This window comes from Lampetra planeri, chromosome 55 (assembly GCF_965212315.1).
Source record: "Lampetra planeri chromosome 55, kcLamPlan1.2.h2, whole genome shotgun sequence".
In the NCBI taxonomy this organism is placed as follows: domain Eukaryota; kingdom Metazoa; phylum Chordata; class Hyperoartia; order Petromyzontiformes; family Petromyzontidae; genus Lampetra; species Lampetra planeri.
In genome coordinates, this window is record NC_136161.1 from 2,053,038 (window position 1) to 2,067,353 (window position 14,316).

Below are 14,316 nucleotides of genomic sequence, written 5' to 3' on the forward strand. Positions count from 1 at the left end.
AAGTCGCCAACGTAAGGGGCTGGGATTGGTGCATTTGGGAGCGCTGGCTTTGGCCATTTTGAAATAGGGACTTTGTACACGTGGGGGATGTGCAGCTCCCCTTTCTTGATACTGATGGTGTAAGTGGCTTCTCTTGCAGTTGGTGGGAAGGCATACAGTATAACTCTGCGATCGGGTTCTTCACAAAAATGGCCAAGCCATATTTCGGGTAGTAGTGGCTCCTCGTGAAGTTCTATCCGTGGATGTTCCATCACGCAGCAACGCTGCAGTTTAGGGTCCCATTTCATCAACAATCCTCACCATTTTGCAAATGGCGCTCCTGGCTGTATATCCACGGCTGATTCTGCCGCCTGTGCGGCAAGGGACTCCAGTGAGTCGTCCTCCTTTTGTAAGCGGATCCATTCGGTCTGTATCAGCCCGTGATCATGATCTGCGAGCGGCTTGTTCTCGTTATCGATTGTTGCATTTATCTGTGTCACTAGGCCCGGCGCTTCAGGAAGTCCTGGTTTACATCAAGCTGTCCCATTTGTACAGGTGAAGTACCGTTGATGACTCTTGGACACCGTTGGTGAGGCACACGTATTTATTCCGTACAAGTAGTCACAACTGTGGACATACAATACTAGAGGGGGTATCGGCCCCCTCACCCGGCTAGCTGGGAATACACTGCTAGCTATCTCTGACCTACCTCCTAGTCCTCCACTAACGGGCTAGGGGAGGCTGTCTGGCCCGACACTGGTAAGTCGGGCTACGGTACCCGGAGTCCCAGAGCACTAGCTCTGGTTCTCGGGACCACGCCGCTGGCTCGGTCCTGCGCGGCCCTGACAAGGGCGGCGTCCCAGGGGAGTCCAGGGCTCTAGCTAGACGATCTTCGGTCTTCACTGGTTTAGCTTTAACATTCTGCCCCGAGCCCACTGACACATCTCCCTTTATACTCCACCCCCGCTGAGGGGTGGGGCCCCGGGCTGCCTGGTGCGGACGTCGTTGAGAGCACCCCCCCCCGTGCACTCACGTAGCCCCGCCCACTGTGTTTGTTTCCCATAAGCTGCCATGCATAACGGCTCTCTCTCTAACACCCCTACACAGGCACACACGTTTTTCCCTGTGCTGGTTTCTGTGTCTGGCCACAAAAAGCGCATTCGCTCTCCTGACGGTGTCACGATACAACCCTGTTTTTACTTTGCCAATGATTCCTAAGCTACCACCGTTTGCTGCGACAAATTTGCTGTACACCGGCTCTAAGCGACGGCCAGCCGATGGTAACATTTCAAACACGAGCTCCCGTTTCCACTAACACCCTAACAAGATTTGTTCCTACCGCTCCTGCTAACACGGACATCCTTGTGGCTGCTGCTATAACCCTTCTCGCTAACCATTTCCATTTAGTTTTAGATGTTGGCTAATTTTGCCCTGTGGTGTTGCACAGGATTGCCGCGATCGAGTGGGGTGCCAGTGATGATGGTAATGAGGGTTTTGATGAGGTATCTGCATGATTTGGCCGAGTGCCCGTTGTTGTATGTAATGTGTTTTGAAAAAATATATAAATGTAAAATATTCTATTTTATGAAAGTATGCAAATTAATTAAATTATGCAAATGTATATACGTATGCAAATTGGGTAAACATTAATAAAATAATTCAACGTATGTGTATGTTTTCATGTTAATTGAGTGTAAGTGTAATATGATCAATCGTATGTATGATTAAATGTGTATCAAGTATTACGTGGAAATGTATGTATTTGATCTATGTGTGTGTAGGAGTATTATGAATGTAGGTGTGTTAGTTTGTATTATCATCAATAGGTGTGCGTGTAGTTACGTGTATTATTATTCTTGGCTCGGTTTCGTTGTCTCGGGGTGTATTCTGTGTGTGGTTATCTGTGATTGATGTGTGTGTGTGATGTGATGCTCGGCTTCGTTGTCTAGGGGTGTATTACCAGTCGTGTTCATACAATGATTCTCGCTTTAACTTTTATTGATTATGATTTTAGTGTAATTGCTTCCGGTCTCAATATTCAGATCTCGCCGCAGGATACAGTTCTTATAATTAAGATTATTATGCATGAACCATTTAAACTCCTCTGTGTTAAGAAACGTTGATATCTAAAAACACTCTTATATGCGAACACACTTATGATCGGAATTGCCACAACAATACTCCTGCAGATGTCCGACTTATCGATCCGTCAAATTAAACGTAAATGGTTACGTTGTTAAACTGAGCAATAGTACAATAGGCTAACTCCTCATAGTATCGCGACACACGACAATAGAAAACGTCCTTATTGTTGGCAGTATTCATACGGAACCGCGCAAAAGAAACCATGTGCCTAATGGAAAAAGTGGACATCAATGAATTCATTGGTAAGATAATGCAATTAAAAATATGTCCCGAAACAATAGTGTACGTGCGAGTGTGTAGGTTTGGCTAACAGATGCTTAGAAATTGGCTAATGGAACATCAATGTTCGCGGGCAATATTGTGTGATTAAATGTAATATCTCAAAACAATAGTATTCATGTGAGTGTGTAGATTCGTAACATAGATGCTTATACATGTTTAGTGTGTCATCAATTAATTAAATCTTGACTTAAACTTTCTGTGACTGCAGGAATTCATATTCTTTGGGTCTTTCGGTAAAGTCACGTAGATAGGTTAGGTTGTGGAAGAGGTACGTAGATTACACGTTCATCATCTTGCCACATGGCCGACCAGCTCTTAACCAATTCCTCAACCACATCAATTCCATACACCCAGCCATCAAATTCACCATGCAGGTGGAAAAGGATAGCAAGCTACCATTCTTGGATGTTTTAATCGAAAAGAGACCAGATGGCTCAATGGGACACTGTCTACAGGAAAGCCACCCATACGGATGCATATCTAAAACCTGACTCCCACCACCACCTTCCCAGAAGAATTCCCTCATCAAAACTCTACACCATAGTTCGATGTATGTCTGACCATCATTACCTAGCCAGTGAACTGGAACACGTACACCAAGCTCTTAAGATGAATGGATATTCAGACTACACAATCCGTAAAGCTATCACCCCAACTGTTGGGAAAGAACCATCCGAGGATCCAATCAAAACCATTACCTTGCCATACATAGCAGGGGTCACCAAAAATATTTCCAATATCATGAGCAAACACAAGATCCAGGTTTGATTTAACACAGATAAAATTCGCGATCTGATCCAATCTGTGAAGGATGTGATCCATGACATGCAATACCCCGGCGTTTACAAATTAAGCTGTGTCTGCGGCAGTAGTTACATTGGGGAAACTAAGCGACATGTCTCAGACCGTGTTCGTGAACATAAGGCAGATCTGAAAAACGGTAGGACCAATACCTCGGCCGTGGCTGATCATTATTTTAATGTGGTGGGCACACACGAAATAGATTTCTCTAAGACGAAGGTACTTTGCAAACCCACTGGCTATCAACAAAGATTCGTTCATGACGCCATCCAAATTTCAAGTCACAGACACAATTTCAATCGAGAAGATGGGTACAAACTGAGCAATCATTGGAAGGACCCTATTAACCAGTTTAAATCATAACTGGCTGTGATGTTCCCATCCTACCACCTTCCGATGTTAGTTGTTATTTTCGGCTCTCTGATTTCACATTAACGGGTTTAATTTCTCACATTAACACAGCCACCTCGCGCGCCAACCTCGAGGTTGCTGCTCTGTGATCTCCCCACGAGGTCAAATAATTATCGCGGGCAGTATGGTTCGAGTTGTCCACGTATCATTTCTGCTAACTGTGGTTCTGAAGAATCAGTGGCTTCCGCGGTGCAGTTCCTTGTACGGAAAACACCTCAGGTCCCCAGCAGGGGGCGCTGGGTCGGCGTGTGTGCATGTCGAACACACAGTGCTCTCGGCTGCGCCGTCAGTCTCTCTCCACCGCTGGAGTGGTTGTTGAGTCAGCACGCTGCTCACGCTGGCGGCGATGCCCGTGCTGGCGGGGATGATGGGTCCGGCTCCGTCTGCGTCGATGTGCGCGATGGTCCCGTCGCCAGATAGCGCTCGCAGCTCGTCTGCTCGGCTGCAGCGCGTCATCCCCCTTGGCACCATACACTGTTGATCCTTGTAGACTGTGGAACGGCTTGGAGAGACAGCGCCCGTCGGCTTCGCCCCTCTCCACGAGAGTCCTCCGGCAGTTGTCTGTACGACTCGTACGCTGCTCAGTGGACACGTGACAGATCAAGTTATATCATTCCATGTCAGTTTCTGATCCGACCCTCAACTATCCTTCACCTGTGGGTTGGCGATTTCCTGGGCACTCTCACGAATCGTGGTTGCTGCAGGTTTTCCCTCGAAGGGGTTGACTTTGACCGGAGCACAATCGGAACAATCGTGACACTGCGAACAAAAATTGTGGGAGGACCAGTTGCCGTGGTCGCAGACTCGAGGATTCAGTTTACTCATCTAAAGAGCCTCGGCACCTCGGCGCCATACTCAAACAGAATATGTTGATTGATTACCACGTGAAAAATGTAGTCAGGTCATGCAAATTTCATATCAGGACTCTATGACATAGCCAACGCGGTGGCGTGTAGTGTAGTATTGACTGAGTCTCAGGACTAATTTTGATGATGGTGCTGCCACTGCCACTTTCACTACATTGGGGTTCTTTTCGTTGTTTGTAATCTGATGAGTTTTGCAACTCTTTGTCACAGATGTCCAGTTAGGGGCATGGGATCAGCAAGTTACATCTCTATGAGCCTGTATCTCTATGGCACATCATATATAGCTGTGAGTCCTCTATGTATTTCTACGAGTCTCAATGTATCTGTATGTGTCTCTATTTATAAGCCTTAATGTATCTTGATGGGTCTCAATGTGTCTCTATCAGTTTCTACGTATCAGAATCGGAATCTGTTTAGAGACTGCAAGAGGAGGAATTCGATGAGGTATGAAGCTCTTTGTCACAGATGTTCAGTAGGGGCACGGAGTCAGCAATTTACAAAACAAACACAATATACAAACAACGATAGAAGTACAAAGTAGGGAGATGTTGAGCAAGGTACTGCATGTAATGGCAAATAAATGTAGTATAGGAGTAGAAATTGCATTTTCTACTTATATGTAGGACTCGTATCGACGCGACAGCTTCTTTGTCTTTCCTTGGTTCTTTATTCAATCATATAGTTCCACATCTCTCCCGTCGACACCACTCAACGATCCTCCGTACACTCCAACCCACAACTCCCCGTCAACATCACTCAATGTCCCTCCGCTCGCTCGCTGCGCTGGCTTCGCTCGCTCTACCCTGCTCCTCCAGCGACTCTCCACTCTGCTCTCTCTCTCCAGCTCGGCTGCTCTTTATTAACTCTGTCGTACCACTCCGCCGTAACTCTCCGTCGTCTCTCTCTCTCTCCACTAATGTCCATTACTCCGCTGCTACCCTACGCTGTACTCGCTCTATCCACTGCTACTCTATACTGTACTCTCTCTATCCACTGCTACCTTATACTGTACTCTCTCTATCCACTGCTGCCCTATGCTATACTCACTCTATCCGCTGCTCCGTCTCTCCATCCGTTCGTCTCTCGTCCCAGGCACCAACTTTCCGTTTCACTCCACGCTCTCCACCTTTATCCCTGAACCAATTACCCTTAATTGATTGGGTCATCCCCCGCGACCCCACTCGCCCCCAGCCCCCCCCCCCCCCCCCCCCCCCCGGTGCCACGTGGCGTTGTTATTCCAGACACGCCGGCGCCAATTCCAGACACCAATACCTCTCGTCCAATCACCGGCCTGCGTCCTCAATTACCCCCGCCCACCTGCAGCCCCCTTAACTATCACACCACCTTAATATGTACAATAACAACAGTTAGTCGATCAGCGCCCTGTGTCCTCGTTTGCCCTCACTGTCCGCAACGTGCACGCATACTGACCAAGCGCGTGACGCGTGTTTCTCAAGCCCTACATATATATACTTTCTTTAAAAGTACATAATTTCCTGCCAATTTGTCAACACCAAATGCAAGCTTGGGGAAAGGCAGCAAAACAACAAGAGTCCCAGACCACACCAAGATAACAACAACAGTCACAGACCACACCAAGATAACAACAACAGTCACAGACCACACCAAGACAATACAACCGATGAACCGTGATGAGTTGCCTTCTTTATTATTATTCACATGAGTTGGGACCCGGGGATACCCCAGAGAAAACCCACGCCTTGCACGAGGGGGCAACGCTCTATCCCATGGCTTACATATAGAAACAGATGGAGATATTTAAGACCAAAACAGGGGAACTTCTTCACAATTACGGCTATCGCCTGATGAAGCTGGCTGTAATCACCAGCGAAACGTCGTAATCGAATTGTAAATGTTGTGGGTTTACTCTCCAACACACCGGTGTGCTGAAAATGTAATTTATTGGCACGTTTTGTTTACGTGAAAAAACTTTACTAATTCGATCTTCCAGGTGGTGACGGATTTAACGACGAATTTTATTTAAGCAATTTAACCAAAAAAATATAATGGATAACATTGGTCGCGAAAGTCTACGTATTAAACAGATGGAGATTTGTCCACATTGTGGTGAGCAGCCTTCCCCTGGCAGCGCCAGGTTTACGGCTCCTCCTCGATGCCCTGTGTTAGATCCATATGTGCGTGATCCTCGCTGCTAATGCCTTCAGCGCCCGGCCAATCACCCACTCACCCACTAATTCTCTCACTCAACGACTTACACGGGTACTTACTCACTCACACAAGCAACTACTCATTCACTCACTCACTGACTCATTTACTGACCCACTCATTAATTCACCCACTCACCCACCCACCTACTCATTCACTCAATCACCCACCCTCCCAAACACTCACTCAAGCCTGCATCCCTCCACCCTAACCACTGCCTTCCCCTTATATCGCGTGCCGCGCTCAGAGAAGGTACGTGTCCTAATCTACCTGGGCGCACGTTGACGGGAAGTGGGATACCAGGAGCTGGGCAGCACCAATTTCACTTCCTCCCCCTCCTCCTCTACCTTCCCCACCTTCTCCGCCTTGCCCTCCTCCCCCACCCCCCCCCCCCCCCGCTGACCCCTGCCCGCCCCACACGCAGAATAACAGCAAGGGTCACACAATCTCGTACACTTCAAGTGGCTTTTATTTTCCTCTTCATTATATTCATCATCTTATTCAATGTGTATTTTTTATTCATTATCTTCTTCATTATAAGTTTGAGTTGTGGGCTGTCAGTTTGTTGGGTTGTTCTTTGGCATTGTGGGTTGGCAGTGTGCAGCGCAGTTATAATTTGTTGATTTCATTATAAAAAAATTCATCTCATGTATTACCATTTGCTTGTTCCGTATCAAGGTATTTATTAACACAATTTGTTTCACCTGCGCTACCCTATACTCTGTGTGCATCCTCTTGGCCTGGGCTCGCGTTTCATTCTCACGTAGCTCTGCCACTGCCGATGTTTTGCCACGCCAAGAAGTCTGCAAAAAATCATCATCGCCAACATCATCGAGGGAAGAAGTAAAGAGCTCCGCCCAGTCCCGTAAGAAGTTTCCAGTACGCTTAGAATATTGTGGATTTCGTGCCAAACAAAACTCAGCAGAAAAACCGCAGACCACCACTGACTAATCCACCCAACTACCTACAAACTCACCCAGCCACCTACCTACTCCCCCGTTTAACCACTACACTGCTGATTACAATAACTCACTGCTGTGTATTCAGCGGAGGAGGTTGCGGGTCAAAGTGCATTTTTAAAAGTAAAACATCTACTCTATATTTACCCGGTCCACTGAGCGATCAGATCTTTTTTTCAGAAGCAACGTGGCCATAAATAATAGCTCATCGAAGTGGCTTTCCACGTGGAAATTTATATCAGTCAAATACTCTAAACGCATGTTTCTAAATGCGGAGTAAAAAACCAGAGACCCGGAGAAAAAAGGTAAAGCGACCACGGGGAGAGAGACACAAAAATATGCAGCAGGCGTCAGGGTCGGGATCGAACCCACGACCTCCTTCACACCATGAGAGCAAGATAACATCTTGCCACTGCAGAGCTCCAAACTTACCGTGACAAACCCTCAATGCTCGCTGTGATGTCCCTGATTCCTCTCTTGATTCAGTGTCTCTAAGGTCCAGTCTCCATTCCCGTTGTCTCCTAGACGTCCGTATTTGACGTGAACGACCCCAAGGATGAAGGCGGAGATGGCTCCTCCCACCATCATCACGATCACTCCAGCGAGCTGTGGGACAACCAGGCCGAGATCACAAACCGTGAATTCACTTCTCCACTACCGCACAAGCATGAGGGTCATGGTGGCCCATCTCTCATGGCGCACAGACAGCACGGATAGACAGAGAGGTACACGTGGACAGACAGACGTGATGCACGCACACAAACAAGTACGCAGGTTGATGCACAGACACTGCAGTGATATTTCGATTTAAAGCTTTCGTGACTGCAGGGATTCATCTTCTTGGTTCTTTCGGTGAAGTCACGTAGAAGGGAAGTAATAAAATAATAAAAATAAAACATAATAAAATAATTATCACGACGTTTCGGCCACAACGCAAGCAGCCGTCCTCAGGTGAAAACCAGGTCTGTCGAGGCGACTGCGTCTGAATGAAACAGCACACGTGCTTGGAGCATATATATAAGCTAGGTTGGAAGGGGGGGGGAAGGGCGCCTTGACAAAAGAATTTGCATATCAAGAGAAATTTAGCATATTTATGGGAAATGCAGGTATGTGATTAGTACTACTTATGCCCGTGCATTATGCAGGATTAGCAGCATCAAAGGGAAGGGATAGCATTAATAAAGGGAAGGAGTGATATATCGGTTGGAGCGGGAAGTCGATGATAGGAATGGAAGCGTTGACTTGAGGTTCACCATACCCGAGAGTCGGAGATGCACTCCTCGTATTGTACAATGCCAGTAATGACATTTTCGTAGGTTGCTTTGCTGCGGCGACACGGCGAGTTGCTGGGGTAGCTGCCTCGGATGCAGCACACGGCCTCGGAGTTCAGCAGCGCCACGCAGAGCCACACCACGGAGGCCACGAACGTGAGCACGACGTAGCGCGCGAGACGCGTCCCCGCGGCGTGGTCGCGCTGAGCTCCGCACGCCTTCCAGACGGGGGTGGCGAGGGACACGACCATGATGACGACGGGGCCCAGGAGCGTGAGCCAGCCGAACGCCACGCCAAAGTTGCAGGGGCAGTCGGTGATGTGGTTGAAGAGCTCTTGGATTCCGGTCATGAGCAGAGCGGCCAAGCCGTTACTTAGAGGAATGCTTTTTGCTACAGACTCCCAAAAGCTATTTCGGTGGGGGTGCACCCCGGGCTGGTGGTGCTGTTTTGCCGTGGTGATCATGGTGGTGATCGTGATGATGATGCTGCTACTTATTCTGCTAATGATGGTGATGGCGAGTCACCAAGAAGGATTATGATGGACCGCTTCCCGTTGGTGCGAGCTCTTTAATAGCGGCTCGAATCATTGGGGGGTACCCCCCGTACGGTTATTTAGTTCCTCTTCTGAGGTTACGTGGAAAGGGTATGGAGAAAGGGAGGGAGGGGGGATTGCTTTGCAGGCTTATTACTTCACAGTGGATGCTCACTGAGGGGAGTGTGGCGTTATATTTTACATGGGAAAATGTGTAAATATGTTCGATTTGTGATTTAAAAAAGAGGCCACAAAAAGGCAACAATTTACAACAAAACAACAACAAAAAGCGACAGGATGAATGAAGCAAAGTGCCGATTAACTAAGCAATATTTTGTTTCTTCTGATCGAAAAAAAGGAGGGAGGGAGTGACGGAGGGAACAGGATCCTTGCCCCACATCATCTCACCTCTCATCTCCTTCCACGTTTCCTTCTCTCCTCCTCTTCGTTCCATATCTTCTCTCTCTCTGTCCCTCCTCCCTGTGCACAATCCCGATTTAGCTCCTTCTCCTTCTTTCCACCCCTCCACTGGAATCAACTTCCCCTGTATGTTGAGCAGCACTATCGATAGAATCAACACTATCCATTATTATGTTTTATTTTTATTATTTTATTACTTCCCTTCTACGTGGCTTTACCGAAAGAACCAAGAAGATGAATCCCTGCAGTCACGAAAGCTTTAAATCAAAACTATCCATAGACTCGACACTTCCTATGGACTCAACATTGTAAGCTTGCATATATTTCCTTAAATGTGTGCTCCCGCTTTGATATTTGGAAACGACGGTGAGGTCCGGGTTGCAATCGCGTCACTCGCTAGGCGAGTGTAAAGTAGCTCGCTGCTTAGGATCATAAACCAGGTGGAGATCTTCAGTGGCCATTTAGTCGGTGAGGTCTTCGTATAGCCCCACATAGTATGGTGGCTGTTTAAGTCGCCAACGTATAGGGCTGGGATTGGTGCATTTGGGAGCGCTGGCTTTGGCCATTTTTAAATAGGGACTTTGTACACGTGGGGGATGTGCAGCTCCCCTTTCTTGATACTGATGGTGTAAGTGGCTTCTCTTGCATTTGGTGGGAAGCCGTATTATTATGGTGTTCTTCACGTAAATGGCCAAGCCATATTTCGGGTGGTAGCGGCTCGTTGTGAGGTTCTGTCCGTGGATGTACTATCACGCAGCAACGCTGCAGTTTAGGGTCCCATTTCATCAACAATCCTCACCATTTTGCAAATGGCGCTCCTGGCTGTATATCCTCGGCTGATTCTGCCGCCTGTGCGGCAAGAGACTTCAGTGAGTCGTCCTCCTTTTGTAAGCGGATCCATTCAGTCTGCATCAGACCGTGATTATGATCTGCGAGCGGCTTGTTCTCGTTATCGATTGTTGCATTTATCGGTGTCACTAGGCTCGGCGATTCAGGGAGTCCTGGTTTACATCGAGCTGTCCCATTTGTACAGGCACACACGTTTTTCCCTGTGCTGGTTTCTGTGTCTGGTCACAAAAAAAGCATTCGCTCTCCTGACGGTGTCACGATACAACCCTGTTTTTACTTTGCCAATGATTCCCAAGCTACCATCGTTTTCTGCGACAAATTTGCTGTTCACCCACTCAAAGCGACGGCCAGCCGATGGTAACATTCCAAACACGAGCGTAGATATGATGCTGACCGAGGCTCCCATATCCACTTACACCCTAACAAGATTTGTTCCTACCGCTCCTGCTAACACGGACATCCCTGTCGCTGCTGCTACAACCCTTATCGCTAACCATTTACATTTAGTTTTAGATGTTGGCTAATTTTGTCCCGTGGTGTCGTACAGGATTTCCGCGATCGAGTGGGGTGCCAGGGATGATGGTGATGAGGGTTTTGATGATGAGGTATCTGCACAATCTGGCCGAGTGCCCGTGGTGTTGCGTCTAGCCTGATTATTTCTTGGAAATTCCCGCGGCGGTGGTCGGAGATAGCTTGCTTGTGCCGGGTCGACTTCACCCCGGCATCCTCTTGTGATGTGGCCCGGATTCCCGCAGTGGTAACAGTTGATCTCTGGCCACTCCCTTATTTCTCCATGGCCCTGTCATGGTTGCTGCTCCTGTCGATTGTGCCTTGGGTTGGTGAACTCGCGAATGGTTGCCGCCATCCTCCCCAAGGTAGCTTGAAGATCGCTGGCCACGTTGGGTCCAGCGGTAGCCGTTGCTGTTTACGGTTTCTCTGTAGACTCCCAGGCTCCTCCGTTATCCGTCATCTCCGTCACATGCGCCGCCATCAGGATCGATACTTTTACCTCTTCATGTGCCGGGAGGCACCTCGTGAACCACAGCAAAGTCTGGTCGCTCTCTGGCACAATGGGCTGTACGATTCCACTTCTTTGGTTGACCCCCCCATATTTTATCCACCACCAGTGCGTCTCTGTCCGCCTCGTCCTTTCTGGGAAATGTCATTTTAGTGAGTGCCAGAAGGGCACTGCAGAAGGCCATCGGTTGCTCGTTCTCTTCCCGCCGCCAGTTTGACAACTGTTGCCTGGTGCTGAATGGCAGGGCAGCATATTTCCTCCATCTCTTCAAAGGCCTGTTGTATTGTGGTGCGTTGAGCCTCTGGGATGGTGCAGAAGGCCGTCAGCTCCCCATCATCGAGCACTGTGGGCAGTGCTCGGAGGGCCTCTTCTTCATTCCAACAACTGACCCTGATGGCTGCTTCAAAACGCTTCACGAAGGCTACCCAGTCGACTCCGGTGGCCGCAAACTCTTTGATTGGGCCAAGCCTTCGTACTCGCCCTGACAAGCTCTGGGTTGGTTCAGAGGTTGTCCGGGGCTGTGGCTCAGTTGGTGCGGGGACCCCTGCTGTACAGGCTGGTCGATCCTTATTCTCCAAGCTACGAAGAGGGGCGAATGCTCCAGGACTGCTCCAGCCCGTCGAGGAGTGGCGACAGTTCTGGCTCTAGACTGTTTGCCTGCCATGTTGCGAGGGGCGCCGGCTGTCCATGCTGCGCCTCGTTGACCCGGCCCAGTTCTCTCTCATCGACGATCTTCATTATCAGCCTATCAATCGACAAGGTGATGCGATCGACTTCCTCCATCAGCTGTCTCCACCCTTCCTTGGAGTTCTCCCAGGGTGACATTTCGGGTTCTCCTGTGAATGTGGTGTCGAACGGGGTCCGGCTCCCGCTGGCATCCAGGTCTTGGGGACCCGGGGCGCTTAGGGACGGCACCCCCTCTTCTTGTTGAGCTCCTCTTCGGGTTTTTCATTAGTATGTCAAGGATGACATCCCGCCGCTGCCACCAGTGTAAAGGAGTTCCTGTGAGGCGTCCATTTCAAAAAGGGTAAGACTTTATTTCGGTTTAGATAGTCGGTACAGCTCTGTTGAATACATCCCAGCTGCACCACGCCTTGGTCGTTTCTCTACAGTCTTGTCACAGCCTTGTGCTCCGAACTTAGTTCGGGCTCCCTCTCATATACTCTCCTTATCAGACCATGTCCCCACGTGGACAGACCACCCGCTCTTAATTAACTCAACGTGTGCGTTGCCCAATATTTCCCCTTACAGTTTCCCATGCCTATACGTCCACTGCATCTCAACGTGTGCCTCGACCATAACTCCGATATACAGTCCCCTACATCTGTACACAGAGTGTAGGGAGTAGGCTGTGTGTATACAGAGTGTAGGGAGTAGGGTGTGTGTATACAGAATATGGGGGAATATTTCTAAGAATATGGGGGAATATTTTTCTTTCATTTATTATTGATAGGGTCAAACCCATCATGTAAACATTATATAAGAAGTTAGTTTATGGTAATTGCATGAACACACGTGCATTGCCTTTGTTGTCATTGTCCAGTGGGTCTCATGACCTCTCCAGACCAGGAGGTGAAGGACTTTTGATCGTCTTTGGTTCGTGCAGTGTAATACATTTTCGATGACGGCATAGTTTCAATAAGTGATTCCAGTGGTATTTAATTTGAGAAATCTCCACGTGTGATCCCCTGTGTATTCGTCTTTGCTTGTTGGAGTGGTGATATAGCGGTTAGCGCGCTGCGCTACAAATCCGGAGACGGGAGTTTGAATCTTGCTCACGACTAATATCAGTAGCGAATATTGGGTGCGGTCCTGGGCCTCGCCTAGGTCGACTAAGCATCAAATGAGTACCTGGAGCAGTGTGTAAACATCACCACGAGGGAGACAAAGGCGGCCGCCCACTCCCTCGTGTGCCGTGCTAACAGCACTTTCCCCAGCAGTCTGTAAGCATCCTCTTAAGCAGCGGTCCCCAACCCGCGGGCCGCGGACCGGTATCGGTCCGTGGCCTGTTAGCAACTGGGCCGCACAGCAGCAGGAGGTGAGCGGTGAGTTCGCGCGTGGCCCGCCCCCATTGTTTTATTGACCACTTCCATCCGCGCCTCTTTCCCACAATGCGCACTTGTCTCAGTCACAGTTTTGGTAAGCCCACAAGCTGCTAACCCCTTGCCAACATGAGTAAAAAACAAACGTCGCTGGAGAGCTTCTTTGAAAACGGGGAAAGATCCAATGATGACCCCCCCCCCGGTCCGTGAAAAAATTGTCTTCCACGAAACCGGTCCCGGGTGCCAAAAAGGTTGGGGAACGCTGCAGTCTTAAGGATATTTTTCTGACTCTGCTTGTTAAGGCTGTGCTGCCATCTAGTGATAAAAAATTATCAATGCAAGTGTTTTTTACCGTGTTAAATGCAAACGGCTGATTAACACAGATGGTGGTTCTCCTCGGAGACACGTTCCACAGTTTATGTTGATGTTGATTGCTATGGAGAAAAGCCCCACAGAGTTGCTGTGGATGCTTGTTGGTATGGAGACAGGCACCACAATTGCTGAGGATGCTAGTTGCTATGGAGACAGGCGCCACATGTATGATGTAGATGCT

At 48.7% G+C, this 14,316-nt stretch overlaps 1 protein-coding gene across 2 annotated transcripts in view; it reads right to left on the bottom strand.

Moving 5' to 3' along the window:
• Window positions 1-7,123: 7,123 nt before the first annotated feature.
• LOC144735413 (uncharacterized) overlaps window positions 7,124-14,316 on the bottom strand; it is a 29,710-nt gene continuing 22,517 nt past the window's right edge. Inside the window, exons 1-3 of one of the 2 annotated variants that reach the window (XM_078617814.1) lie at window positions 8,889-9,492; window positions 8,063-8,236; window positions 7,124-7,474 (exon numbers count right to left, since the gene is read on the bottom strand). In XM_078617814.1, the coding sequence (XP_078473940.1) occupies window positions 8,075-8,236; window positions 8,889-9,365 (639 nt within the window). In that variant the 5' untranslated portion in view covers window positions 9,366-9,492 and the 3' untranslated portion in view covers window positions 7,124-7,474; window positions 8,063-8,074. Of the gene's footprint in view, window positions 7,475-8,062; window positions 8,237-8,888; window positions 9,493-14,316 lie in introns of those variants that run through there. The other variant, XR_013588605.1, reaches the window with a different exon arrangement.